Source organism: Cherax quadricarinatus, chromosome 61 (genome assembly GCF_038502225.1).
Source record: "Cherax quadricarinatus isolate ZL_2023a chromosome 61, ASM3850222v1, whole genome shotgun sequence".
NCBI classification, from domain to species: Eukaryota; Metazoa; Arthropoda; class Malacostraca; order Decapoda; family Parastacidae; genus Cherax; species Cherax quadricarinatus.
Window position 1 is genome coordinate 21,563,972 of NC_091352.1, and position 27,371 is coordinate 21,591,342.

The 27,371-nt window shown below is 40.8% G+C and overlaps 1 protein-coding gene across 1 annotated transcript in view; it reads left to right on the forward strand.

Moving 5' to 3' along the window:
* LOC128699300 (zinc finger protein 84-like) overlaps positions 1-27,032 on the forward strand; it is a 40,600-nt gene extending 13,568 nt beyond the window's left edge. The window contains exon 2 of the mRNA XM_053791906.2: positions 24,282-27,032. Coding sequence (XP_053647881.1) covers positions 24,919-25,884 — 966 coding nt within the window. The 5' untranslated portion in view covers positions 24,282-24,918 and the 3' untranslated portion in view covers positions 25,885-27,032. The remainder of the gene's footprint in view (positions 1-24,281) is intronic.
* Positions 27,033-27,371: the final 339 nt, after the last annotated feature.

Sequence of the window (27,371 nt, forward strand, 5' to 3'; positions counted from 1 at the left end):
ATTGAACCACGTCTCAGTTAAGGCAAATACATCAATATTACCTGCACTATCAACTAGTCTCAACTCGTCCATCTTATTCCTAGCACTACGACTATTTGTGTAATATATGTTTAAGGACCCTCTTTTCTCTTTACCCTTCCTGCTCCTTTCTGTTATTCCACTAAACCTATTGCTGTCCTTGTCACCTAGTGCCACTGGCTTTCCAATATCCACCTCGTTTTGCCTATTACTAGTTCTCCTAGTACTCACATTACTACACTGGGACTTCACTGTTTTCCCGCCAAAACCCATACCACTAACCATTCCTAGTTTAAAGACATAACAGCTCCCTCCACTGCGTTGGCCAGTGCTCCCACCCCAAACCTAGATAAGTGAACCCCATCCCTGGCATACATGTCATTTCTGCCATAGAAGAGGTTCCAGTTGTCAATGAATGTTACTGCATTTTCCTTACAGTATTTGTCCAGCCAGCAATTGACACCAATTGCCCTGGACAACCATTCATTTCCAACTCCTCTCCTTGGCAAAATACCACATATGACAGGGTTCCCACCCTTCCTCCTATTTATCTCTATTGCTAACCTATACCTGCTAATCAGGTCCTCACTCCTACGTCTGCCAACATCGTTGCCTCCAGCAGTGAGACATAATAGGATTTCTCCCATTACCTCTCATAATATCATCCAGACAGCTAACAATATCCTTCATCCCAGCCCCAGGAAAAAACACTCTCTGCCTCCTACTCCTATCCTTCAAGCAGAATGCCCTATCCATGTACCTAATGTGGCTATCCCCAACAACAACAGTGCTTTTACCTTCCTTGTCGACATCCGTCGTGATGTTCCCAGTAGTCGACTCACATTCGTTAGGTAGCACTACACCTTCACTTATGGAATTCGTGAAGATGTTCTCGATGGTCTTCATCGGTGTTTCTAGGGATGTCTCACTCACGTCTGCCAATGCTTCCTTGGTGCTCGTTGTGGCATTCCCAGTAGAACACCCACTTTCGTCAGGTAATATCGAAAATGGGTTGGAAGCTTCCACAGTAGTCTTCCGGTTTCTCGTTGTTTCTGCTTCTCCAACAGTCTTCTTGATCCTCAGCTTGGTTCCATGTTGCCCGGCCACTGACCAAGTTCCCCTCTTAAACTGGGGACTCACAACAGGAGGATTACTACGAATCCTCTTGTTCTCCTCCGTTAATCGCCGTATCTCCAGCTTAGCAGCCCTAAGCTCTTCTTTCAGTTGCTGGTAAAGTTGCTCAAGAGAGGGCATCCTGGTTCAGATTCACAGAAATGCACAAACAGGTCTTCACAGAGCTAAGTACACGTCACCACTCATATTATCTTTTGTTATGAATTTATTCTGGTTAGAAATCAACTGTTTGGTATGGATTTCCAAAGGGTCTCCATTTTTGTAGACTGGTGCAACCCTAGCTAGTTTAAGTATATTTGAATAAGTTTTGGTTCATTTGGTTTGTTAACCAGGATTGCAGTAGTTAATGCTGGTATATGGTGCATATATATGATATGGATAATTACTCAAACTCCCTATGCCTAAGAAAATCTCTCATTTGCACCTGGGAATTTGAGACTTCTCTGCCTAGCTTTGGTCTTATAACCTAATAGTTTTTTTAAGATTTATTTCCCATTTCAGTGATTTGGAGGTGAGGTTCATTAGGTTTATTTAGTATAATTTATTTTGTAATCACTGCTTGAACCCAATATTTAAGTGTGTTTATCTAGTCCATTTTATTTTTTTGTTTCATTCAATTTGTTAACATAGTTGAGTTGTGTTGATTTCTTTATTAGTTTGGTTCTTTGGAGATTAAGTCCTATCTGTATATAATATCATAGCTATGTCTTTAGTAAATGGATCCAAATATGCTATTAGTTACCTTTGGGCTATTTAGTCTCTTAGTTGTGATCTGTAGAAGCTCTTCATATTTTTTGTGGAAGTGTTAGGACATTTGAGTTAGTGCCATAATCATAATTAAATTATCTCTGCCAGCCAGTCAGTGTAAATTAATTTAAATCTTTTTTTTTTGTCCAGAAAGTATGCAATTTCTTTAAAATTAGGTGACATGTTTAGCAAAATTTGTGGGAAGCCCCTGGTTATGTAGAGTTTTTTGGCAGATTAAAACTAGAACTTAAGACTTAATTGTATAGTTGAAGCTTAAATAATTCAATGCTAAGTTTAATACCAGTATAGTATGTTATTAGGAAGAGATAGTTATCTAGAAATAGAATGACAGTTTTAATTATAAAAATTTTTGGAGTATAGTTTTAATGGTGACAATAAGTGAATGAGTATGAATGCTAATTGGGTCTGGATAAGCAGGTTACAATAGATGTGCAATATGGTAAATTGCCTCTTTTTGCATGTCCAAGTATTGCATTTCCAACACATTGCAATTCTCATTTTGTGTCAGATTGCCATGTTTTGCTGTCAACACTAGACCAATCATCACTGTGGTGTTCCCACCCACCCATAGTATGCCACCAATTACCTCATGGATATCATCACTCTCCTGTGTTTATGATTCCATTTCCATTCTATTTATCATCCTGTCTTGTATCTGGAGCTTAATAATGGCATCAACAAGTCTAGTGTTGAAGTTGCCAAGAGGTTTAATTATGAAGCCATACCTTTAGTGAAGTAATTAAGTGCAATTGAGATTCTTGATGGTGGTGCATTTATGATGGAAGCATTGCATGCATTTGGTACAAAAGACTCAATAATTTGTTCAATTCAAGGCAATGAGGAGAATATAAGAGCTTGTGGAATGAGTAACCCTCTCTGTTACTTGCTGAAAAAAGTGGGAGTGGCTGATACTGCTAAACAAGACTGAAAATGCTCAGCGAATAAATTTGACCTAGTGAAGTGCCCCACTTAATTTTGTTTTCATTAGGCAGAAAACTGTGCGAGCAGGACAGAAAAACCTGCAAAGGAAAGATTTGCTTACTTTTTGATAGTTTGTTTTAAAATGTGCATTTGGTTGCATAAATATAAAGTTTAATGTGGAGAGTGCATCTGACCACATGGCTGCAGGGAATTTTCCAGCTGAGCTGCAGCAGATTATTTCTAAGGGTGGCTATAAGCCTCAGCAAGCGTTTAATGGTGGCAAAATAGGCTTACATTGGTTACATTACATTTGGATTCAAAAACAGCTTCCTTCGTTGTGTTAATGTATCATGTGAATCTAAGTTAGGGGGCCATGCTTATTTATTGCTCCAAGAATCCCTCTGCTTTGAAACAAAGACAAAAGCATTTTGGCTTTCATTTGGCAATCTAACCCTACAGCATTGATGAGTGAGGCTTGTTTATCAAGCATTTCAATCTTCATTTTATTCCCAAGATCAGGTTTTTACCTGCAGAGAGGGACCCTTGCATTAAAAGATATTCTTGTCTCTTGATAATTCTCACACTCATCATCAACTCTTGCAGGATGTGGATCCAGATATGAAGGTTTTTTTAACCACCAAATATGACATTGATACAGCCACTGGATCGAGTAGTTATTAAGACATTCAAGTGCAAATATTTAATATGCAGCGTGATGCAGAAACTTCTTGCAGCAATGGAAACCTTCAAACTATTTTAAAATAATTATTTTAGGTAAATTAAGAATTAAAAAATACCTATTTGGCTTTTTTTAAGGTATTAGGAATGTAACCCAATTATTCCCATAAACTGTTCATTCTACAAATCACTTTTTTTTTTATAGCTCCAATTTCAGGAACGTACTTCATGTGAAAGGTGGCAAGCTACTGTATTAGATATTTACTTTTAATATTTTATTATTTTTTTTTATTAACACACTGGCCGATTCCCACCAAGGCAGGGTGGCCTGAAAAAGAAAATTTTTCACCATCATTCACTCCATCACTGTCTTGCCAGAAGGGTGCTTTACACTACAGTTTTTAAACTGCAACATTAACACCCCTCCTTCAGAGTGCAGGCACTGTACTTCCCACCTCCAGGACTCAAGCCCGGCCTGCCGGTTTCCCTAAATCCCTTCATAAATGTTACTTTGCTCACACTCCAACAGCACATCAAGTATTAAAAACCATTTGTCTCCATTCACTCCTATCAAACACGCTCACGCATGCCAGCTGGAAGTCCAAGCCCCTCGCACACAAAACCTCCTTTACCCCCTCCCTCCAACCTTTCCTAGGCTGACCCCTACCCCGCCTTCCTTCCACTACAGACTGACACACTCTTGAAGTCATTCTGTTTCACTCCATTCTCTCTACATGTCCAAACCACCTCAACAACCCTTCCTCAGCCCTCTGGACAACAGTTTTGGTAATCCCGCACCTCCTCGTAACTTCCAAACTACTAATTCTCTGCATTATATTCACACCACACATTGCCCTCAGACATGACATCTCAACTGCCTCCAGCCTTCTCCTCGCTGCAACATTCATCACCCATGCTTCACACCCATATAAGAGCATTGGTAAAACTATACTCTCATACATTCCCCTCTTTGCCTCCAAGGACAAAGTTCTTTGTCTCCACAGATTCCTAAGTACACCGCTCACCCTTTTCCCCTCATCAATTCTATGATTCACATCATCTTTCATAGACCCATCCACTGACGCCTCCACTCCCAAATATCTGAATACATTCACCTCCTCCATACTCTCTCCCTCCAATCTGATATCCAATCTTTCATTACCTAATCTTTTTATCCTCATAACCTTACTCTTTCCTGTATTCACTTTTAATTTTCTTCTTTTGCATACCCTACCAAATTCATCCACCAACCTCTGCAACTTCTCTTCAGAATCTCCCAAGAGCACAGTGTCATCAGCAAAGAGCAACTTTGACAACTCCCACTTTATGTGCGATTCTTTATCTTTTAACTCCACGCCTCTTGCCAAGACCCTCGCATTTACAGGGGACCCCCGGTATTCGATGGCATCGGTATTCGATAAATCCGGTATTCGATATATTTTATCGCAAAAAATTATCCTCGGTATTCGATACGATTCATACGAGACGTGTCCACATGTGGCCTGAACTGCCCCTTGTGTGCCAGTGTTTACAAGCCAGCCAGTGTGCGCACATCTAAGGATACATTCAGTACGTTCCATATTATCCAAATTATCACTGTGTTTGGTGCTTGTTTCTGCAAAATAAGTCACCATGGGCCCCAAGAAAGCTTCTAGTGCCAACCCTTCAAGAAAAAAGTCACTAATGACTTATGAAATGAAGAAAGAGATAATTGCAAAGTACGAAAGTGGAGTGCGTGTGTTGGAGCTGGTTAGGTTGTATAACAAACCCCAATCAACCATCTCTACTATAGTGACCAGGAAAACGGCAATCAAGGAAGCTGTTCTTGCAAAAGGTGCAACTGTGATTACGAAACAGCGACGGCAAGTGTTAGAAAATGCTCAGAGATTGTTATTGGTGTGGATAAATGAAAAACAGATAGCAGGAGATAGCATCTCTCAAGCGATCATTTGTGAAAAGGCTAGGCAGTTGCATGACTATTTGGTAAAGAAATTGCCTGCAAATAGTGGTGATGTGAGTGAATTTAAGGCCAGCAAAGGTTGGTTTGAAAGATTTAAGAATCGTAGTGGCATACATAGTGTGATTAGGCATGGTGAGGCTGCCAGTTCAGACCAAAAAGCAGCTGAAAAATATGTGAAGGAATTCAAGGATTACATAGACAGTGAAGACTTGAAACCTGAACAAGTATTTAATTGCGACGAAACAGGCCTGTTTTGGAAGAAAATGCCAAGCAGGACCTACATTACTCAGGAGGAAAAGGCACTCCCAGGACATAAGCCTATGAAAGACAGGCTTACTCTGTTGATGTGTGCCAATGCTAGTGGTGATTGCAAAGTGAAGCCTTTATTGGTATATCACTCTGAAACTCCCAGAGTGTTCAGGAAAAAAATGTCCTCAAGGCTAATTTGTGTGCTGTGGAAGACAAACAGTAAGGCATGGGTCACCAGGGACTTTTTCTATGACTGGTTACACCATGCATTTGCCCCCACTGTGAAAAATTACCTAACTGAAAAGAAATTAGACCTTAAGTGCCTCCTGGTATTAGACAATGCCCCTGGTCATCCTACAGACTTGTCAGAGCGACTTTCTGGGGACATGAGCTTCATTAAGGTCAAGTTTTTGCCTCCTAATACCACTCCTCTCCTGCAGCCCATGGACCAGCAGGTCATTTCCAACTTCAAGAAACTGTACACAAAAGCTATGTTTCAAAAGTGCTTTATAGTAACCACAGAAACTCAATTGACTCTAAAAGAGTTTTGGAAGGATCACTTTAATATCCTCAATTGTATAAACCTGATAGGTACGGCTTGGGAGGGAGTGACTAAGAGGACCTTGAACTCTGCTTGGAAAAAACTGTGGCCAGAATGTGTAGACAAAAGGGATTGTGAAGGATTTGAGGCTAACCCTAAGAATCCTATGCCAGTTGAGGAATCCATTGTGGCATTGGGGAAGTCCTTGGGGTTGGAGGTTAGTGGGGAGGATGTGGAACAGTTGGTGGAGGAGGACAGTGAAAAACTAACCACTGATGAGCTGATAGATCATCTTGAACAGCAAGAGGGCAGACCTGAGGAAACTGCTTCGGAGGAGGGGATAGAGAAATTGAAGAAGTTGCCTACTTCAAAGATTAAGGAAATGTGTGCAATGTGGCTTAAAGTGCAAACCTTTTTTGATGACAATCACCCTAACACAGCTATTGCAAGCCGTGCTGGTGACTATTACACTAACAATGTTGTGAAACACTTTAGGGATGTCAAAGGAATGGGAGGTACAGGCCACTATGGACAGACATGTTGTGCGACAGAAATCCAGTGACTCTGAAGCTGGTCCTAGTGGCATTAAAAGAAGAAGGGAAGTAACCCCGGAAAAGGACTTGCTACCTCAAGTCCTAATGGAAGGGGATTCCCCTTCTAAACACTAACACCTCTCCCCTCCTCCCATCCCATCAATCACCACCAGATCTTCATTAAAGGTAAGTGTCAATTATTTTATTATTATTCTATTGCATTAAACTTAATATTCCATGTAGTAAAAATTGTTTTTTTCATACTTTTGGGTTTCTTGCACGGATTAATTTGATTTCCATTATTTCTTATCAGGAAAATTGATTCGGTTTTCGATATTATCGGTATTCGATGAGCTCTCAGGAGCGGATTAATATCGAATACTGGGGGTCCACTGTACTTCTCTTACAACCCCATCTATAAATATATTAAACAACCACGGTGACATCACACATCCTTGTCTAAGGCCTATTTTTACTGGGAAATAATCTCCCTCTTTCCTACATACTCTAACTCGAGCCTCACTATCCTCGTAAAAACTCTTCACTGCTTTCAGTAACCTATGGTGTACAATACACCTGCAACATCTGCCACATTGCCCCCCTATCCACCCTGTCATACACCTTTTCCAAATCCATAAATGCCACAAAAACCTCTTTAGCCTTATCTAAATACTGTTCACTTACATGTTTCACTGTAAACACCTGGTCCACACACCCCCTACCTTTCCTAAAGCCTCCTTGTTCATCTGCTATCCTATTCTCTGTCTTACTCTTAATTCTTTCAATAATAACTACCATACACTTTACCAGGTATACTCAACAGACTTATCCCCCTATAATTTTTGCACTCTCTTTTGTCCCCTTTGCCTTTATACAAAGGAACTATGCATGCTCTCTGCCAATCCCTAGGTACCTTACCCTCTTCCATACATTTATTAAGTAATTGCACCAACCACTCCAAAACCATTTCCCCACCTGCTTTTAACATTTCTGTCTTTATCCCATCAATCCCGGCTGCCTTACCCCCTTTAATATATGTATGTAAAATTTACATTAAATTCAAGAGTTTTTTTTTTTCAATATTTCTTCTGAAGCAGTTGGAAGATAGGGAACTTTTTTATCTTCAGGGAGATAGTTCCATATTTTTGGCCTCTTAAGGTAAAAATTTCTAAACAAGTGGAGTCGTACACGTGGTACAGTATATCAGAGATATGCTTGAGCACTGGATTAACATTATTGATGTGTGTCTTACATATATAGCATGCACTGTTGTAAGTGTTGATGTTTTGTATGTTAAATAAATTTAAAATTTTAAATAGCTGTGGTGTGTGTTTCCTGGAACCTAATTAGGTGATCATTCTAATAGCAGTTCTCTTCTACAGGACTGGTTTCAGTTCCTGGGAGGCATTAGGTAGGTCATTCATGTGATGAGAAATAATAAAGGGCATAGGAGGCTGGCAGCCCTGTGGTGGCCCTGTGGCACCTCCTGTGTTGCTAGTTTGAGAAAATGTAATCAATAGTCACATGTTGTTCATTGTTGCCTTTTTTTGAAAATAATTATATTAAATGTTTTTATCTAAAATAATTGAAAATCTTTTCTGAAGGTAATGACACCAAAAATGCAAAATTTGACATAACATTTATAGAATTATGCAGGCAAGAATTTGGAGGGTGCAGAGCACTTTATGCAACAGTAATTGTGCCCAGATTTGAGTCCTATTTTTGGTCAATTCACTGCTCCAGCCAACCCAATTCATGCCTTTTGTTGCTAGCTTGCCTTTGTTACTCCTTATTGATCACTATCAGAACTATTTCAACAAATTCCAGTTTAGAAATAAAATAAAAAACAAATATTGTAAGTATTTCAGCCACTAAAGCATTCTTCCCTCTGTTCATTAACCCTTTGACTGTTTCGGTCGTATATATACGTCTTACGCACAACTGTTTCTGACGTATTTATACGCATAAATTCTAGTGGCTTCAAATCAAGCGGGAAAAAGCTGGTAGGCCCACATGTGAGAGAATGGGTCTGTGTGGTCAGTGTGCACCACAAAAAAAATCCTGCAGCAAGTAGTGCATAATGAGAAAAAAAAAACTGACCGCTTTTTTGGATTGAAACGCCTATTTTGAGGTGTATTTTCGTCTAGTATTTATCGTTGTATTCTCGTTTTCATGGTCTCAGGTGATAAAATGGAAAACATATTATAGAAATAGAGATAATTTTGATTACTTTCACGATGAAAACAACCTTGAAATTGAGCTCAAAGTAGCAGAAATGTTCGATTTTTACCAATGTTCAGGAGTAAGCAAATCACACCACACGTCCAGTACACTGCAACTGGGGAGTCTAATATTCTTTCACTAGTGCACTGATATTATTTATACCATTTTTACAATAATGCAGTAGTCTGCATAACAGTAAATTTTATATTTTTTTGTATGAATAAAAAATCAAAATAGAAAGCAGTAAGAGGGGCCTAGAGACGTGACTAATGAACAGAGGATATGTTATTTTAGTGCCAAGTATGTCTACATTGTTTATTCTGGACCCTATTTTTGAAATTGGCATCTTTTTTAATTTGCATGAAATTGGCCAAATTGCTAATTTCTGACCACTTTATTGGGTAGTTTAAATTGGTAAATGGGCAGTTTCTTGTGCTCAACTGATAGATAGAAAAAATGGAGTTCTAAAGAAATAACTATGAGTTTGGTCAACTGGAACAACAGAATTTGCCCAAAACAGGGCTAAAAGTCGGTGAAATCGCCAATGCGTATATGTCACCGAGACCGCTAACTTCGCGGGACCGTAATTCCGTGAGTTTTTGAACAAATTCTGTACTTTTGGTGTCATTACCATCGGGAAAAGATTCTCTATCATTTCATAAGAAAAAATAGTTTTTTTTTTTTTCCAAAAATTTATCGACCTAAAATGACAGTTTCAGAAAGGGGCCTGCGACAGTCAAAGGGTTAATCATGTGCCCATATTTTGAATTACACACACAAAAAGTTACTTATTTTTCCTCTTATTTTTTGGGCTGATAAAATATAACCAAGACAACTTTGTCATGGTTTAGGTCATCTCAGTCACTGAAGTAGACCTACTACAAATCCAGAAAATAGATTGAGAAGGGGGGAAAACCCTCTACACTTCCTCAGAAAAATTGCCAAAAATTGACTGCTTCTGCCACTTTGAAACTTGTTTCAAGCACTTCCAGTCTGAAACTTACCAATATCATCTCAATTTTTCACTTGTATGTCTGACACTAAGAACCAAAAAAAAAAGGTCAGAGGTTAGGTTCTCCCATCATGCTCTGGACTATATTGTAAAATAGTGTGCACTGATGGTTCCAAGTCTTCTGATGGTGTTGGATTTGCAGCATTGTTTCTGGACAGAGTTGTGCGAGGGCATTTATTATCCCCACCTAGCATTTTTACGGCTGAATTGTATGCCATTCTTGTAGCACTTATCTGTATTGCATCTATGCCTATGTCACCATTTGTGGTTGTCTCAGACTCCCTTAGTGCTTTACAGGCTATACAAAAATTTGATACACCTCAAATTTTCATATCCAACTTTGGTTATGGCGTATCTCTAGCAAGCACAAAGATGTTTTTTGTCCCTGGTCATGTTGACATACAGGGCAATGAACAGGTAAACACTGCTGCACGGTCAGCAGTACATGACCTCCCAGTTTCATATAGAGATATTCCATTCACAGACTATTTTGCTGTAATTGCGGACCACCTTCCTACTTAGGGGCAAAAACGTTGGGCTGATCTACTCTGTAATGAACTACATTCTATTAAACCAAGTAAAGGTTTCTGGCCATCTTCTTATCAGTGTCGAGGTTGGGAGACTACTCTCTCCCGTCTTTGCATCGGCCACACTCGTCTTACTCACGGGTATCTCATGGAGAGGTGCCCTGTTCCACTCTGTTAAAATTGTCAGGTTCCAGTTTCTGTTAGCCACATTCTGTTGGACTGCCCACTTTATCAACGAGCATGCAGAATTTACCTCCAATGTTGTCACTACTCTACTGCCCTTTCTTTACCTTCCCTTCTTGCTGATGGACCCTCTTTTTAACCCAGACTCTCTCATTGACTTTTTGACAGCAACTGATTTACTGCACAAACTCTGATGATGATGCCTCTAGTACTCCTCACAGCCCTTTCTACCTAAATCTCTTGCTACCCTCTGCCCCCCTGCACTATTCACTGCCCTGCTGCAGTCCATGACCTAATATTCATCCCTCTCCCTCTTGCTACCCATTACCCCTGCATCCTTCCCTGCCTTGTGATGCTGTATGACCCTTGTAGGTTTAGCGCTTCTTTTTTATAATAATAATTACCCTGCAATACTGTATACAGTAGATGGTAAGGCATCATCAGCTGCTCTAGATTCTGTTTCAGAGCAGTGCTTCTAGATTCGTCAGGGCCCTCTTCAGTAAAATAGTGTGTGAGTTTAGCAGTAACATAGATTGTTGCACTGTTCACTGTTTTCCTTCAGGTTCTTCCTTATCTTCCTCTTGTTATCTGCCTTCCTTGTATCTGGGCACTGAGCTCTGCCAACATTTCCTTTGGACTTCTTTGTTCATCATCTAACAGTTCATTCACATTTCTTGCATATCTTCGAAGCCCTCACCTGGTAATCTCCTAGCCAGTTAAACAGTTTCCTGCATGTGACTCAACTAAGGGAAAACCTATTTAAGTATTCACCACACTAGGCCAATACTTAACCCAGCCTGCATTTAATGTTTATTGGGGCACTTCATTCCATGCACTTTTGACTTAGCTGATGTAGCATCTGCAGTGTTAAATTTGTGCCAAAATTTTGCACTCCAAGCTCAGTCAGTGTGTAGTTACACTTAAATGTTCTAATAATTCCACGATACAGTGATTCTATTTAGGATTTTGTATCAGATGATAAAAACACAACTTCTACATGTGGATGCACATCCAACAAAAGTACTGGATGAGTACAAGAATTATCAAGAGTGAAGAGAACCTTGAATGCAAAGTTCTTGCTGTGCAGGTAAAACATTACTAGGAATAAAGTGATGCTTAAGGCAGTCAATAAATAATTATTCTGTCATACATGTTGACCGTTTTCACTTCCAAACAGCTGGTAAGATGGTTTTTATTTACACTTTTTAAAGCACCGGGAGTCTTGGAGTGGTAAATAACCATGGGTTTGAACTTAAAACACTTGATGCATCACCACAAAGGAGCAAGCTGAAGCTATCCTTTGCTGCTTTGAATCTCCTGCACTTTTCTCTTCATGTCTGATGTAAGTTCTCAGTGGCATCTTCCAATAAGATGCGTCATGTCAGCATTAAACACTTGCTGTGGCTCGTAGCTACCCTCAAAATAATTTCCTGTAACTCAGCAAAGAAATTCCCTGCAGTCGTGTGGTTAGCAGAAGCACTTTCACTGGAAAACTTAATATTATGCAACAGACTCTGCAATTTGAACTTGTGAAACACCCTGTATTAAACAAACACTCTTCTTCAGGCCTTCCTTCCTCATCAAACACTGTTTTATAGCATTCAAGTATAAGGCTTTTTCCCTTATTAAGATGAAATTAATTGATGCACCTTAATTATTTTGTGCCCGCTTCACTCATTCATTCACTTCTCCATCTTGTTTACCTTTTCTGACCTATTTGTCATTCTTTTCAGGTCATAACCTGGGTTACTCATTGTGCAAGTTCATATCTTTCCCTCATTCTTTTTATTCATGTGAATTTATGCCCCATTCAAGACATAGGCTAGTGCTGTCTCCATCATACTTGCACAGTTCTTAAGCTTATATAATATCTCTATTTTGATCGAAACACCAAGACTTTCATACTTATGCTGCTTCTTTCCAGTTACAGGATCACTCTTATTCTTGGGTACCATTGTTACTATGCAGAGATGAGGCGAGATGATGAAAGCTAAAAAGTCGATTCACTAACACTAGGTGAGGGAGGTTGTGTACATTATATAGGCCTTCCCTGCAAGTCAATGGACTAGCACTGGGGCTCACTGTAAGAGTGTAAACAGATTTTTGTTACACGTATTCTCTGAAAATATACCACAGTTTTGCAACTTTGTTATAATGAAAACATTTTAACAAATCTTGTGCTCTCTGACAGTTTACTGTAATTGATTCAGGGTATATCTTTCAAAACATAGAAATGAGCCACATTGTTTAACATTCTTGTGTTTTCCTGGGTTAAAAGTACACATACCATGTATGTTTTAGGTGCTCAAAACATGTGTGCTATGAAGACAACATACAAAGAAGTCTTTTGACAGAGCAGTTAGTTGAGAGTGCAGTACCCTTGAAACATGTTAGTAAATCTCATCGACTTGCTTGATTCCTGAATGAAAAATATACGTTCTCTGTAATTATACATACCCTGTATCTAGTTTAAAAGTAGCCTCTGTATGCAGCTGAAAAAGCCTGCTATGGATACGAAACATTTTGGCAATAAGAAGTTCCAAGCATTGCACGCATGTCTCATGAACTTGTCGATGTAGTACAGTGAAACCCCGAGTTATGCATGCCCTGACTACCGTACGCTTTGAGTTTAGACGCTTTTTTTGGCTCAGTTTTGTACTGTGAGTTTCGTACTGTGCCCCGTGTTTAGTACCGTGTACCAGACCTGTCCGCTTGCCCGTGTCCCCCACGCAGGCGTCGTGAGCCAGTCTGGCGTTGTTTATGCTTTAGTGGACACTACCCTGCGTGCTCATTCAAACATTTCATTGTGTTTGGTGCTTGTGCGACTGTGGGAGGCAATTGAAAAGTCTTGGGCCCCGGACACTTACTGTGTTCTCTCTCACTGTACCCGTGGCACCCCTGCTTTTCATTGGGGGAATGTTGCATCTCCTGCCAAATCTTTTGCTTTCATAGGGAGTGATTTTCGTGTGCAGGTTTGGTACCAACCCCTCCAGGACCTTCCAAGTAAACTCTCCAGGTCTGCAATGTCACCAGCCTTGAAGGGGGCCGTTAGTGTACAGCAGTATTCCAGCCTAGCGAGCACAAGCAATTTGAAGAGAGTCATCATGGGCTTGGCATCCCTAGTTTTGAAGGTTCTCATTATACATCCTATCATTTTTCTAGTGGATGAGGTAGATACATTGTTGTGGTCTTTGAAGGCGACATCCTCTGACATTATCACTCCCAGGTCCTTCACATTACTTTTCTGCTCTATTGTAGGGTTAGAATTTGTTGTATACCCTGACACATTTTTAATTTCAAGTTTCCCATATCTGAGTAGCTGAAATTTCTCATGTTGAACTTCATATTGTTTTGAATGGCCCATTTGAAGATTTGGTTTATGTCCTCTTGGAGTCTTGCATTGTCTTCAATGGAGGTCACTGCCATGGTAATCCAGGTGTCATCCAGAAAGGAAGACACGGAGCTATGGCTTACATCTCTATGTCAGAAGTGAGAGTGAGGAATAGAATGGGAGCGAGTACTGTGCCTTGTGGAACAGAGCTTTTTACCGTGGCTGCCCAGGACTTTACTCTGTTTACTATTACTCTTTGTGTTTTATTTGTCAGGAAGGTATAGATCCATCTATCAACTTTTCCTGTTAGTCCTTTATCATCCATTTTGTGTGCTATTACACCATGGTCACACATGTCAAAAGCTTTTGCGAAGTCTGTGTATACTACATTTGTATTTTGTTTATCCTCTACAGCATCCAGGACCTTGTCATAGTGGTCCAGTAGCTGAGACAGGCAGGAGCGACTTGCTCTAAACCCATGTTGCCCTGGGTTGTGTAATTGATGGGTATCTAGGTGGTTGGCGATCTTGCTTCTTAGAACCCTCTCAAAGATTTTTATGATATGGGATGTTAGTGCCATCCATACCTCACCTATGCTATCTGTGCTTGGGGTTCAACTGCAGCAACACACCTAAAGCCAATAATAACCCAACAAAAAGCCGCAGTAAGAATAATCACTAAATCCTATCCCTGGCAACATTCCCCTCCCCAGTCTTCATAGATCTAAACTTACTCCCTGTTCAGAACATCCACACTCACTACTGTGCAATCTATATCTACAGGACCTTAAATTCCAATATTAACCTTGACCTAAAACGCTTTCTTGATAGTTGTGACAGGATCCACAGGCATAACACCAGACACAAACATCTCTATGACATTCCCTGTGTCCAACTAAACCTTTACAAAAATTCAATGTATTTCAAAGGACCTAAAATCTGGAACACCCTACCTGAAAACTCTAGAACTGCAGACACACTTATCACTTTCAAAACTACAGTTAGAAAACATCTTATCTCCCTGATACACCCCGACAACTAACTAGATGATAACCACCTGGTGGTTCACAATTACACTCACTCACCCACTGACTATAAACACAGAAATACTAATCTTAATCTTAAAATAATAAATCCTAACTAGTCATAAGTTTGCCTATGATACTCCAATATAGACACTTTGTATTGTGCTAAAACAAAAGCATTCACATTGCTAAACTCACAAATTATAATGTAGTCACCTAGCCTTAATACCATAATCTGTAAGGATTTAATGTTAAGAATTAATCTAAGTCTGCCCAAAATGCCTAGCAATGCTAGGTGTCCTAGTGGCCCCCTCTATAATTAGTATTTTATAACATGTAAACCACACAATATCCAAATCCTTTAAACCCCACATTGTAACCCTTATAGAGAATAAACTTGATTTGATTTGCAATTGCTTTACTGCCACCTTTGTGGAGTGGGGTTATGTCTGTTGTTTTGAGTGTGTGTGGGATGACCCCTGTGTCCATGCTCCCTCTCCATAAAATGCTGAAGGCTAGCAATGGGGTTTCTTGCAGTTCTTGATGAACACAGTGTTCCACGAGTCTGGGCCTGGGGCAGAGTGCACGGGCATGCTATTTATTGCCTCCTCAAAATCTTGTGGAGTTAGGATAATATCCAAGATATTTGGGATGCCCAAATTTTGGGCTTCGTTCATTTGGGTTGTCGACCCTTAGTCTGGGCAGTGGCTCGCTGAACACCTAGTCATATTGGGACGTTAGTATCTCACTCATTTCTTGGCTGTCATCTGTGTATGTCCCATCCCGCCTAAGCAGGGGCCCAATACTGGATGTTTTTTCCCATAGATTTTGCATAAGAGAAGTAGTATTTGGGTTTTTTTCAATTTCCTTTACGACTTTTAGATTTTCCTGTGATACTGGTCTCCTGTTAGATTCCTTCAGACTAAGTTCGATATTTGCAGGGAGGAAAAATCCTATGTCATAACCCTGCTGAGGTTCTACGACAAGGTAACAGAAGTATAACAAGAGAGGAGAGAAAGTGAGAGAGTGGGATGGTTAGACTGCATTTTGTTTGACTGCAAGAAGACTTTCAACACTGTTCTGCACAAGAGATAATGCCAAAGCTAGAGGAACAGGCAGGAATAACAGGAAAGGCACTGCAATGGATCAGGAAATATCTGACAGGAAGGAAACGAGTGATGGTACCCTACTTGCTTGTGATGAATAGGGTCCCACAAGGGTCAGTCCTAGGGCCAGTGCTGCTTCTGGAATATGTGAATGACATGACTGAAGGGATAGATTCAGAGGTGTTCTTTTTTGCAGATGATGTGAAGCTAATGTGGAGAATTCAAGCAGACGAGGATCAAGTAGGACTTCAAAGGGATCTGGACAGGCTGCAAACCTGATCCAACAAATGGTTCCTGGAGTTTAACCCCACCAAGTGCAAAGCCGTGAAGATTGAAGGTCAAAGGAGACTGCAGACAGAGTATGTACTAGGGGTCAAAGTCTGCAAACTTCACTCACAGGAAAGGATCTTGGAGTATATCAAGAACATCTCCTGAGGCACACACCAACCAAATAACTACTGTAGCATATAGGCACCTGGCAAACCTAAGAATAACGTTTCGACTTGTAAGTAAAAAGTCATTCAAGACATTGTGCACTGTGTACGTCAGGCCCATATTGGAGTATGGAGCACCAGTATGAAACCCACACCTGGTCAAGCACGTCAAGAAATTGGTGAAAGTGCAACGGTTTGAAACAAGACTAGCCCTAGAGCTAAGGCATATGTCCTATGAGGAGAGGGTAATGAAAATCAACTTGACAATACTGGAGGACAGGAGGGATGGGGAAAGGGGGCATAACAACATGTAAAATACTGAGAGGAATTAACAAGGTGGACAGACAGAACGTTTCAGAGATGGGACACAGCAACAAGGGGTCACAACTGGAAGATGAAAACTCAGACGAGTCACAGGGATGTTAGGAAGTATTTCATCAGTCACAGAGTTGTCAGGAAGTGGAACAGTCTGGAGAATGATGTAGTAGAGTTAAGATCCCTACATAGCTTTAAGAAGAGGTACAGTAAAGCTCTTGGAGCAGGGAGATAGTGGACCTAGTAACAATCAGTGAAGAGGCAGGGCCAGGAGCTGTGAATCGACACACAAATAACCCGCACATAAAAGAGAGAAGCTTACGACGACGTTTCGGTCCGACTTGGACCATTTACAAAGTAAATGGTCCAAGTCGGACCGAAACGTCGTCGTAAGCTTCTCTCTTATGTACGGGTTATTTGTGTATCGTTCCAGTCACGGTATTGTGCCTTGTTTTGTTATTTGTGAATCGACCACTGCAACCACAAACAGGTAAGTGCACACCCTGTCACATTCACCCACTCACTCACCACTCTCATATTCACCCACTTACCCACCACACTCACATTTACCTACCGACCCTTTCACTCTCCCACTCTGTTACATTCACTCATAAAGCTATTCTGTAATTCACTAATCCACCCACTCTCTCACACAATGACTAGGAACTAGTGACCATGTCGTCTTGAGTTTTGAACACAGAGTTAACAGTGGAGAGTAAAGCAGCACAAGATGGACGGGAGAAGCCAAACTTCCAAAAAGGAAACTAAACAGGTATTAGACAATCCCTATATGAGGAAAAGACAGTAAATGAAATGATGGTACACATGACCACAGAGTGTGGAAAACAGCAAATGTAGTCCTGATTTTTAAGAAAGGAGACAGACAGGCTGCACTAAACTGCACAGCAGTGTGGGTGACACATATGTAAAGTTATGGAGAAGATTATCAGGAAAAAAGAGTAGTGGAGCACCTAAAACAAAACGGACTAATACACGACAACCAACATGGCTTCAGGGAAGTGAAATCCTGCATCACAAACCTATTGGCATTCTATGGCAATGTAACAGAAGTAAGACAGGAAAGAGAGGGATGGGTAGATTGCTTCTTCTTGGACTGTGAGAAGGCTTTCGAGGAAGAGGATAAAGTAAGCCTACAAGGGGATCTGGACAGGCTGCAAGCCTGGTCTGACAAATGGCTCATGGAGTTTAACCTCAGCTAATGCAAAATTATGAAGATTGGGGAAGGACAAAGGAGTCACAGGCTGCAAAACTCACTCAAGGAAAAGGATCTTGGGGCAAGTATCATACCAAGCTTGTCTCATGAAGCACACATCAACCAAATAACTGCTGCAGCATATAGGTACCTGGTAAACCTGAAAAGAGCATTTTGACATATAAGTAAGGAGTCATTCACGACACTGCACACCGTGTACATCAGGAGTATGCAGCGCTAGTATGGAACACACACCTTGTCAAACATATCAAGAAATTAAAAAAAGTGCAGAGGTTCACAACAAGACTAGCCCCAGAACTGAGGGGGTTTGTCCTACAAGGAAAGGTTAAGGAAATTCAGCCTGACAACACTGGAAGACAGGAGAGAGAGAGAGAGAGAGGGTATAACATGTAAAATACTGAGAGGAATTAACAGAGTGGATAGGAACAGAATGTTTTAGAGATGTGAGACAGCAACTAAGGGTTACAACTGAAAGTTAAAAACTGAAATGAGTCACAGAGATGTTAGGAAGTATTCTTCATCTATAGAGTTGTCAGGAAGTAAAACAATCTGGAGAATGATGTAGTGGAGGCAAGATCCATACATAGACTTAAGAAGAGGTATGATAAAGCTTATGGAGCAGGGAAAGAGTGGACCTAATAGCAACCCCTGCAACCACACTTAGATGAGTGCACCCATCTACCCTCTTACACATCCATCGTCTCCCATATACCTCACACACTGATTCACTCTCACACCCCATCCACCCTCTCATACACACCCATCCTCTCAGTCCACCAAGTTAGGCCAAGGAACCAAGAGGGCAAGCAGTTGGGTGCAGGGATAGCAGTAAGTGAGGGGGGAAGCAGATAGAGAAAATGACAGGTCCCATGCAGGGGCACGACCAAGCTACCAAGAGTTACAGGAAAAAACAAGGAAGACAATAGCTATGCACCAACAGGACCCAGATACACAGAGGGAAAGGCAATGGGAGGAGGAGAGGGCGAGGTCAGTCTTGTTCATGGGCTTCTGATGTCTTTCTGATGAGACATTAAAAAAAAAAAAAAAAAAAAAAAAAAAAGAGATTGAAAACATCAAAGAAATAAGCGAAGAGGACATGACTGAGATAATAAATTTTCAGAGAATAGGGGGGTATTCAAAGAGGAGAAATCGGCCAAAACTGTGCAGAACAGGGTCTTACAAGAGAAACCTCAGCTGAAGGAAACAACAGTGACAGGAGTGGCATGAAAGAATCAAAGAAGCACCACCTGAACAGAGGGTGTTCCTAGACTGACAGAATGAGAACAGAATGACAGCAACCGAGGGAGAGGACACAGAAATGAAAGGGGCTAGAAAGAGAGAGAGAAGGATAAAGGCAGCAGAGGATAACCAGAGCCTGGCAGAGCAACAGGCACACACACACACAGAACCACTCTCAGAACCCCTCAGCCAAACACACTATCCCAGTACGAAACACACTTACAGCCCCCACCCCACACAATGCAGTAGAATCCTACAGCACCCTGCCAGGTTCCCCACTCCCTCAACCTCCACAAGCCCCCCAGAACACAGTATTGGACATGAAACTGAAGGTATCGTATACCAATGGTGATTGAATAATGAACAAGTGCCAGGAGTGGCATGACAGAATCAAAGAGGCACCACCTGGCATTATTGCTCTCACAAAAACTAAGCTCACAGGAATGATAACAGATGCCATCTTTCCAACTGGTTATCAGATCCTGGGAAAAGACAGAACAGAGGGGGTGGAGGAGTGGCACTGCTCATCAAAAACCAATAGGATTTTGAGGAGCCGGAGAGAGGAGACAGAGAAGCAAGAGACTACATAATAGGAATGCTTCAGTCTGGAGATCCCACCACAGAATAGCAGGAGGCCAAGGCAAGAATATGATGAGAGTAACAAAGAAATGGTCAACAAACTGGCTGAAGTGTCCAGAAGGGCTCATAGGAGCAGGGCAAAATTACTGATTGTGGGTGACTTCAATCACATAGAAATTGGCTTGGAAAACCTGAAGCCACGTGGGGGCCTCAAAACGTGGAGGGCTAAGATAATGGAGGTGGTACTGGCAAATCTTATGTACCAACACAAAGGACACTACCAGAGAGAGAGAGGAGAGGACGAATCAGCAAGACTGGACCTGGTATTCATCTTGAGTAGTGCAGATATTGAGGACATCACACATGAAATTCGGACCCCTAGGGGCCAGTGACCACATGGTTGAGCTTCAAATACATAGAGTTACAAGTGGAGAGGGAAGTAGGAAGGGAAGGACAAATGAAGCCAGACCACAAGAGAGGGGACTACAGAGGCAGTAGGAATTTCCTGCACAAGGGTCAGTGGGACAGAGAACTGGCAAGGAGATCAGTAAAGGATACGATGGAATATGTGACAAAAGTATGCCAGGAAGCAGAGGAGAGGTTTGTGCCCTAGGTTAACAGAAATAGCAAGGCCGGGATGAGCTCTTGGTTCACCCAAAAGTGTGGAGAGGCCAAAACCAGGTGTGCTAGAGGATGGAAGAAGTATAGAAGGTAAAGGAACCAGAAGATTAAGGACAGCAGTTTTAGAGCCAGAAATGAATATGCTCAGGTAAGGAGGGAAACCCTTCGACAGTACAAAAATCACAGCAGCAAAAAACAAATCTGACATGAAGCTGTTGTACAGCCACATCAGGAGGAAAACAGCTGTCAAGGACCAGGTAATCAGGCTGAGGAATGAAGGAGGGGAAATCACAAGAAACGACTGAGAAGTATGTGAGGAGCTCAACATGAAATTCAAAGAAGTATTCACAGAGAAGGCAGAAGGTACTCCAGAAAGATGAGAGGTGGGGCACACCAAATGTTGGACACAATACATACAACCGAGGATGTGAAGAGGCTGCTAGGTGAGCTAGATACTTCAAAGGCGATGGGGTTGGATAACATCTCTCCATGGGACCTAAGAGAGGGAGCATAGGCATTCTGTGTACCACTAGCAACAATCTTCAACACATCTATCTAAACAGGGCAACTGTCTGAGGTATGGAAGACAGCAAATGTAGTCCCAATTTTTAAAAAAGGAGACAGATACGAAGCATTAAACTACAGACCAGTCACGGACATGTATAGTATGCAAAGTCATGGAGAAGATTATCAGAAGGGTGGTGGAACACCTAGAAAGGAATGAGCTTATCAACGACAACCAGCATGGTTTCAGGGATGAGAAATCCTGTGTCACAAGTCTACTGGAGTTCTATGACATGGTGACAACAGTAAGACAAGAGAAAGAGGGGTGGGTAGATTGCATTTTCTTGGACTGTAGGAAGGCTTTTGACACAGTTTTGCACAAGAAATTAGTGCAAAAGCTGGAAGGCCAGGTAGGTATAACAGGGAAGGCACTGCAATGAATCAGAAAATACCTGACAGGAAGGCAACAGAGTCATTGTACGTGACGAGGTGTCAGAGTGGGCACCTGTGATGAGCAGGATTCCACAGGGATCAGTCCTAGGACTGGTGCTGTTTCTGGCATATATAAACGTCACGATGGAAGGAATAGACTCAGAAGTGTCCCTGTTTACAGGTGATGTGAAGTTAATGAGGAGAATTCAATCAGAGGAGGACCAGGCAGAACTACAAAGGTATCTGGACAGGCTGCAGGCCTGGTCCAGAAACTGGCTCCTAGAATTCAACCCCACCAAGTGCAAAGTCATGAAGATTGAGAAAGGGCAAAGAAGACCTCAGACGGAGTACAATCTAGGGGACCAGAGACTACAAACCCACTCAAAGAAAAGGATCTTGGGGTGAATGTAATACTGAGCACATCTCCTGGGGTGCACATCAATTAAATAACTGCTGCAGCATATGGGTGCCTAGCAAACGTAAGAGTAACTTTCTGACATCTCAGTAAGAAATCATTCAGGACCCTGTACACCGTGTACGTCAGGCCCATATTGGAGTATGCAGCACAAGTTTGGAACCCACACCTAGCCAAACACAAGGAAATTACTGAGATTCAAGGAAATCGATCTGACGACATTGGAGGAGAGATTGGTAGGATAAGATGACATAAAATACTGAGAGGAATCGACAAGGTGGACAGAGACAGGATGTTCCAGAGATGGGACACAGCAACAAGGGGTCACAATTGAAAGTTGAAGATTCAGATGTGTCACTGGGATGTTAGGAAGTATTTCTTCATCCACAGAGTTAACAGGAAGTGGAATAGTCTGGAAAGTGATATATTGGAGGCAGGATCCATACATAGCTTTAAGAAGAGGTATGATAAAGCTTATGGAGCAGGGAGAGTGACCTAGTAGCAACATTGAAGAGGCAGGGAAAGGAGCTGTGAATCGACCCCTGCAACCACAACTAGGCAAGTACACACCCATCCATCCTCTCTCATACCCATCCATCCTCTCTCATACCCATCCACCCTCTCTCACATACCTATCCACCCTCTCTCACATACCTATCCACCCTCTCTCACGTCCATTCTCCCACATGCACCCTTTCTCACCCACCCAATCTTACACCTATGTGCCATTTCTCATGCCCACCCCTCATGCCAGCCCTCTCAAATTCACCCCCCCCATCTCTTACTCAACCTCATCCACCCTCTTTCACATGCATCCACCCACACACCTACCCATCTACCCCTCACACCCACATGCCATCTCATAACCTTCCCTCACTCCCATCCCTCACTTCTATCCTCGCTTACCCATCCTCTTATACCCATCCTTCATACCCCTCTCATGCCCACACTTTTTAATACCTGCCTACCAGTCACCGACTCATGCTCTCTCAAGCCCACTCTTTCATACCCACTCACCTTCCCCCCCCCTCTCTCTTTTACAATTCCACCCAGTTTCATACTTATCCTAGTCTTGATATAATCTTGATATAGCCTTTGTGCAGTCTTGATACAGCTATGTTATAGTCTTGATGCAACCTTGATTCAGTCTTGATGTAGTCTTTGTCTCACCTGATCTCATTCTTACCCTTTCATTTTCTCATCTTTTCTCACTTTCCCTTCCTCACATCTTCACTGTAATTTGTTACAGGCTACAATGGCCTTTATGTCCAGTGGTGCCTCCTGAACTAATGACCATTAAAACATCACAATTCGGGAACGATGGACAGTCGGCAGTAACCTACACTCTCCCATCCCCCCCCACCTTCATTAGTCTGTTAAATCGAAGGTTCACTTTTGCTATGCACACAAAAGCAAATAATTAATTACATAGATGGTAGGTGAAAAGCAACTCGCTGTGTTTATATGTAGTAAGAAAGCACTGCCACACATGATGCACTGTGTGGACCTTCGTGGTCCTACGTTCTTACCAAGGTGAAACAAGGTGGTAAGACAACCAAACAGTTGAGGTGAGCCATAAAATTTTGACAGGCAGTAAATTTCAAGGTACAAAAAAACCTGTGTAAATTTATGTCAGTTAGGTTTGGTCCACTGTATATATTTATGTGAAACAAATTGTTAAAACATCAAATATTTTTATTTGCTATCCTGTACCCATTGTGATCATTTTCTAGTGTCGTCTGTAGTCAGCTCAAAATTTTACACCTTAATTTAGTACTCTGTACACAGTTTTAATACTGTACCATAATATAAAACAATGATAGAGTACTTACCAATTCCTGGTTCTTATAGAAAAAGTTACTTGTATTTTTTATTGGTTTGGCTGAGAGAGAGAATTATGGTTTATCCCTTTATTAGAATTTGGTGTAGGTAATATGTTTTTTTGGGATTAATGAAATTCGATTGGGTATATATTGGGTAGTTAAAAGGAAGGAACTTGGATCAGCAGTGAAAGGTATGTGCTTAGAGAATTTTCTTACATGCCACCTTGGGCAAGCATGCCTTAATTAAGCTTGTCTGCCAAGCACTTATCAGATTTTTCCATATCCCCAAGCATATATAAAAATTTATAAATTACCGTCATGTAAGTCACATATATCCACAGAAAAGAGATTTAAGGAAGAGAAATCATCTGCTTCTTACATTAGTAGTCAAAACATGTGTCTTTCCTTCACTATTTTTGGCAGTATGACATTTTGTTCCAATTCATGGCCTGCTAATCATTTTTTTTTCTTTTGCAGCTCATACTGTTACTTGAAGAATTACACATGATAGCATCCAGTGATAGAGAAGCACATATAGGTGCCAGATAGACAGTTTCAACAATGTGAGATACGAAGCTCAAACACTGTCAGAATTACTACATTCTGAATGCTGATGTCTAGTATTTTGAAGGTCACATCAATATTTTTTTAAATGATTTGTTATTTAATGGTATGTGGAAATCGTTGTGGAATTGGTGGAACATAAGTTGAAGTCTCTGTGCCAGTATACTAGTAGCCTCTTAGTACTCTCATTTGTTGCTAGTTTATGCTAACTGGCCTAACTTCATATCTGTTCCTATTAGCTTTTTTCATCAACATCCGTTAATAAGTTGTTAATCTCTCTATAATTTCATTATCCATATTCTCAGTTAACTGCTGGGGGTCTTAAATTTTGTAAAAGTCATGTTTCCTTCTATAAAAACACACCAGATCTTTATTGTTAAGTATCTCGAACATTTACTCGTCAGATTGAAAGACTTTTGTCTTCATCCTTAATTTCCTTAATTTCTCTTTCACTCTTAGTTTTATTTTTTCCAAACTTAAACCACTAACTGTTTCGTTTTCCTCATTTGATATTTTTCTCCTAATGTTCACTCAGCCTTTTAAATAAATTATGAAAAACTTTAAAGTTAAAACAGAAAATAAACCATTCCAGTGTTCAGTGTGTCAAAACGAATTTTCTCGCAAATCAAATCTAGTATATCACCTGAGAAGTCATACAGGAGAGAAACCTTACCCATGTACAGAATGTCTAAAAGCCTTTTCTCAAAGATCATACCTAATGAAACACCTGAAAATTCACAGAGGAGAGAAACCACATAAATGTACAGAATGCCAAAAAGTTTTTTCTTACAAATCACATCTAATAGATCACCTTAGAACTCATACAGGAGAGAAACCATATCAATGTTCAGAATGTCAAAAAGACTTTTCTCACAAGTCATGTCTAATAAATCATCTGAGAATTCATACAGGAGAGAAACCTTACCAGTGTTCAGAATGTCAAAAAGACTTTTCTCAAAGATCATATCTAATCAGGCACCTGAGAATTCATACTGGAGAGAAACCACATAAATGTTCAGAATGTCAAAAAGACTTTTCTCGGAAATCACATCTTATAGATCACCTTCGAATTCATTCAGGAGAGAAACTGTATCAGTGTTCAGTGTGTAAAAAAGATTTTTTTCTGAAATCAAGTTTAAAAAGTCACATGAATGTTCATGCAAGAGAAAAACCATATCAGTGTCCAGAGTGTGAACAAGCTTTTCCACAGAAAAAAATGCTAATAAGGCACATGCGAGTACATACAGTAAAGAAACCCTATCAGTGTTCAGAATGTCAAAAAGACTTTTTTTATAAATACCATCTGAAAAGCCACCTTAAAATTCACACAGGAGAGAAACCATTTCAGTGTGTGGAATGTCAAAGGTACTTTTTTCAGAAATCTCATCTAATAAAGCATGTGAAAATTCATACGGGTGAAAAACCATATCAGTGTTCAGAGTGTATTAAAGCTTTCTCGGATAAATCGGGTCTAATAAAACACTTGAGAGTTCATACGAAAGACAAACCATTTTAAACCATGTCTTTTAAATAAATGTAATTGCACTTTAATGGCCCATTTTGAGTTTAAGCATTTATGAAACCAAAAAATTGATAAAAATGTAGTCAGTGTTAGAAAATATGTTTAAAATAATGTTCATATTAAATTATCAAATCTGTAATTTTTTATACTATGTTTTTGTAGAACAATTTTTATTGTTGGCCAGCACAGCATTCAATTGGTTTATTGTGGGGCACACAGGTGTGTCTGATGCTCATTACAATCTATGTTATATATTATTCTGCATACACACACACACCTGGAGCCACATGGGGGCCCAGAAACGTGGAGGGCTAAGATGATGATGGTGATAATTGGAAACCTCATGCATCAACACATTAGGGACACTACCAGAGAGAGAAAGGAGAGGACGACCCAGCAAGACTGGACCTAGTATTCATATTCAGTAGTGCAGATATTGAGGACATCACATATGAAAGGCCCCTCGGTGTTAGTAATCACATTGTTCTGAGCTTTGAATACATATTAGAATTACTGGTGGAGAGAGAAGCAGGAAGGGCAGGACAAGTGAAGCCAAACTGCAAGAGAGGGGATTACACAAACATGAGAAATTTCCTGCGGAAGGTTCAGTGGGACAGAAAATTGGCAGGGAAATAAGTAAATGATATGATGGAATATGTGACAAGAATATGCAAGGAAGTGGAGGAGAGGTTTGTACCCAAGGGCAACAGAAATAATGAGAAGGCCTGGACGAGCCCTTGGTTCATCCAAAGGTGTAGAGACCAAAAACCAGGTACGCTAGGGGATGGAAGAAGTATAGAAGGGAAAGGACCCTGGAGAATAAGGAGAGTAGTCAAAGAGCCAGAAATAAATATGCTCAAGTAAGGAGGGAGGCCCAACGATAGTACAAAAATGACATAGGAGTGACAGTACAATAATGACATAATGAAAGCCAAGTCCCACCCAGAGCTGTTTTACAGTCACACCAGGAGGAAAACAGTCAAGGACCAGGTAATCAGGCTGAGGAAGGAAGGAGGGGAGATCACAAGAAACAACTGAGTAATATGAGAGGAGCTCAACACAAAATTTAAAACACATATGCAACAGTTAGGTATCTTTATTATGAAACGTTTCGCCTACACAGTAGGCTTCTTCAGTCAAGTACAGAAAAGTTGATAGAAGCAGAAGATACTTGAAGACGATGTAATCAGTCCATCACCCTTAAAGTTTTGAGGTGGTCAGTCCCTCAGTCTGGAGAAGAGCATTGTTCCATAGTATGAAACAATATGGAGATGAAGTGACAGGATGGAGCTTTTTATAGCGCCAAGAGGTGAGACGTAGGCCATATGGAGAGGTAAGAACTCAGATGCTGAGAGGTCAGGTCCCTCTCAAATCCAGCCGCTCTCACTAGTGGAAGTTGTCGAAGTTGATTGCAGGTCTGTACCAAGATACCCTTGTGTTGCAGTGTCTGACAGATTGAACATTAAAATGGTATAAAATAC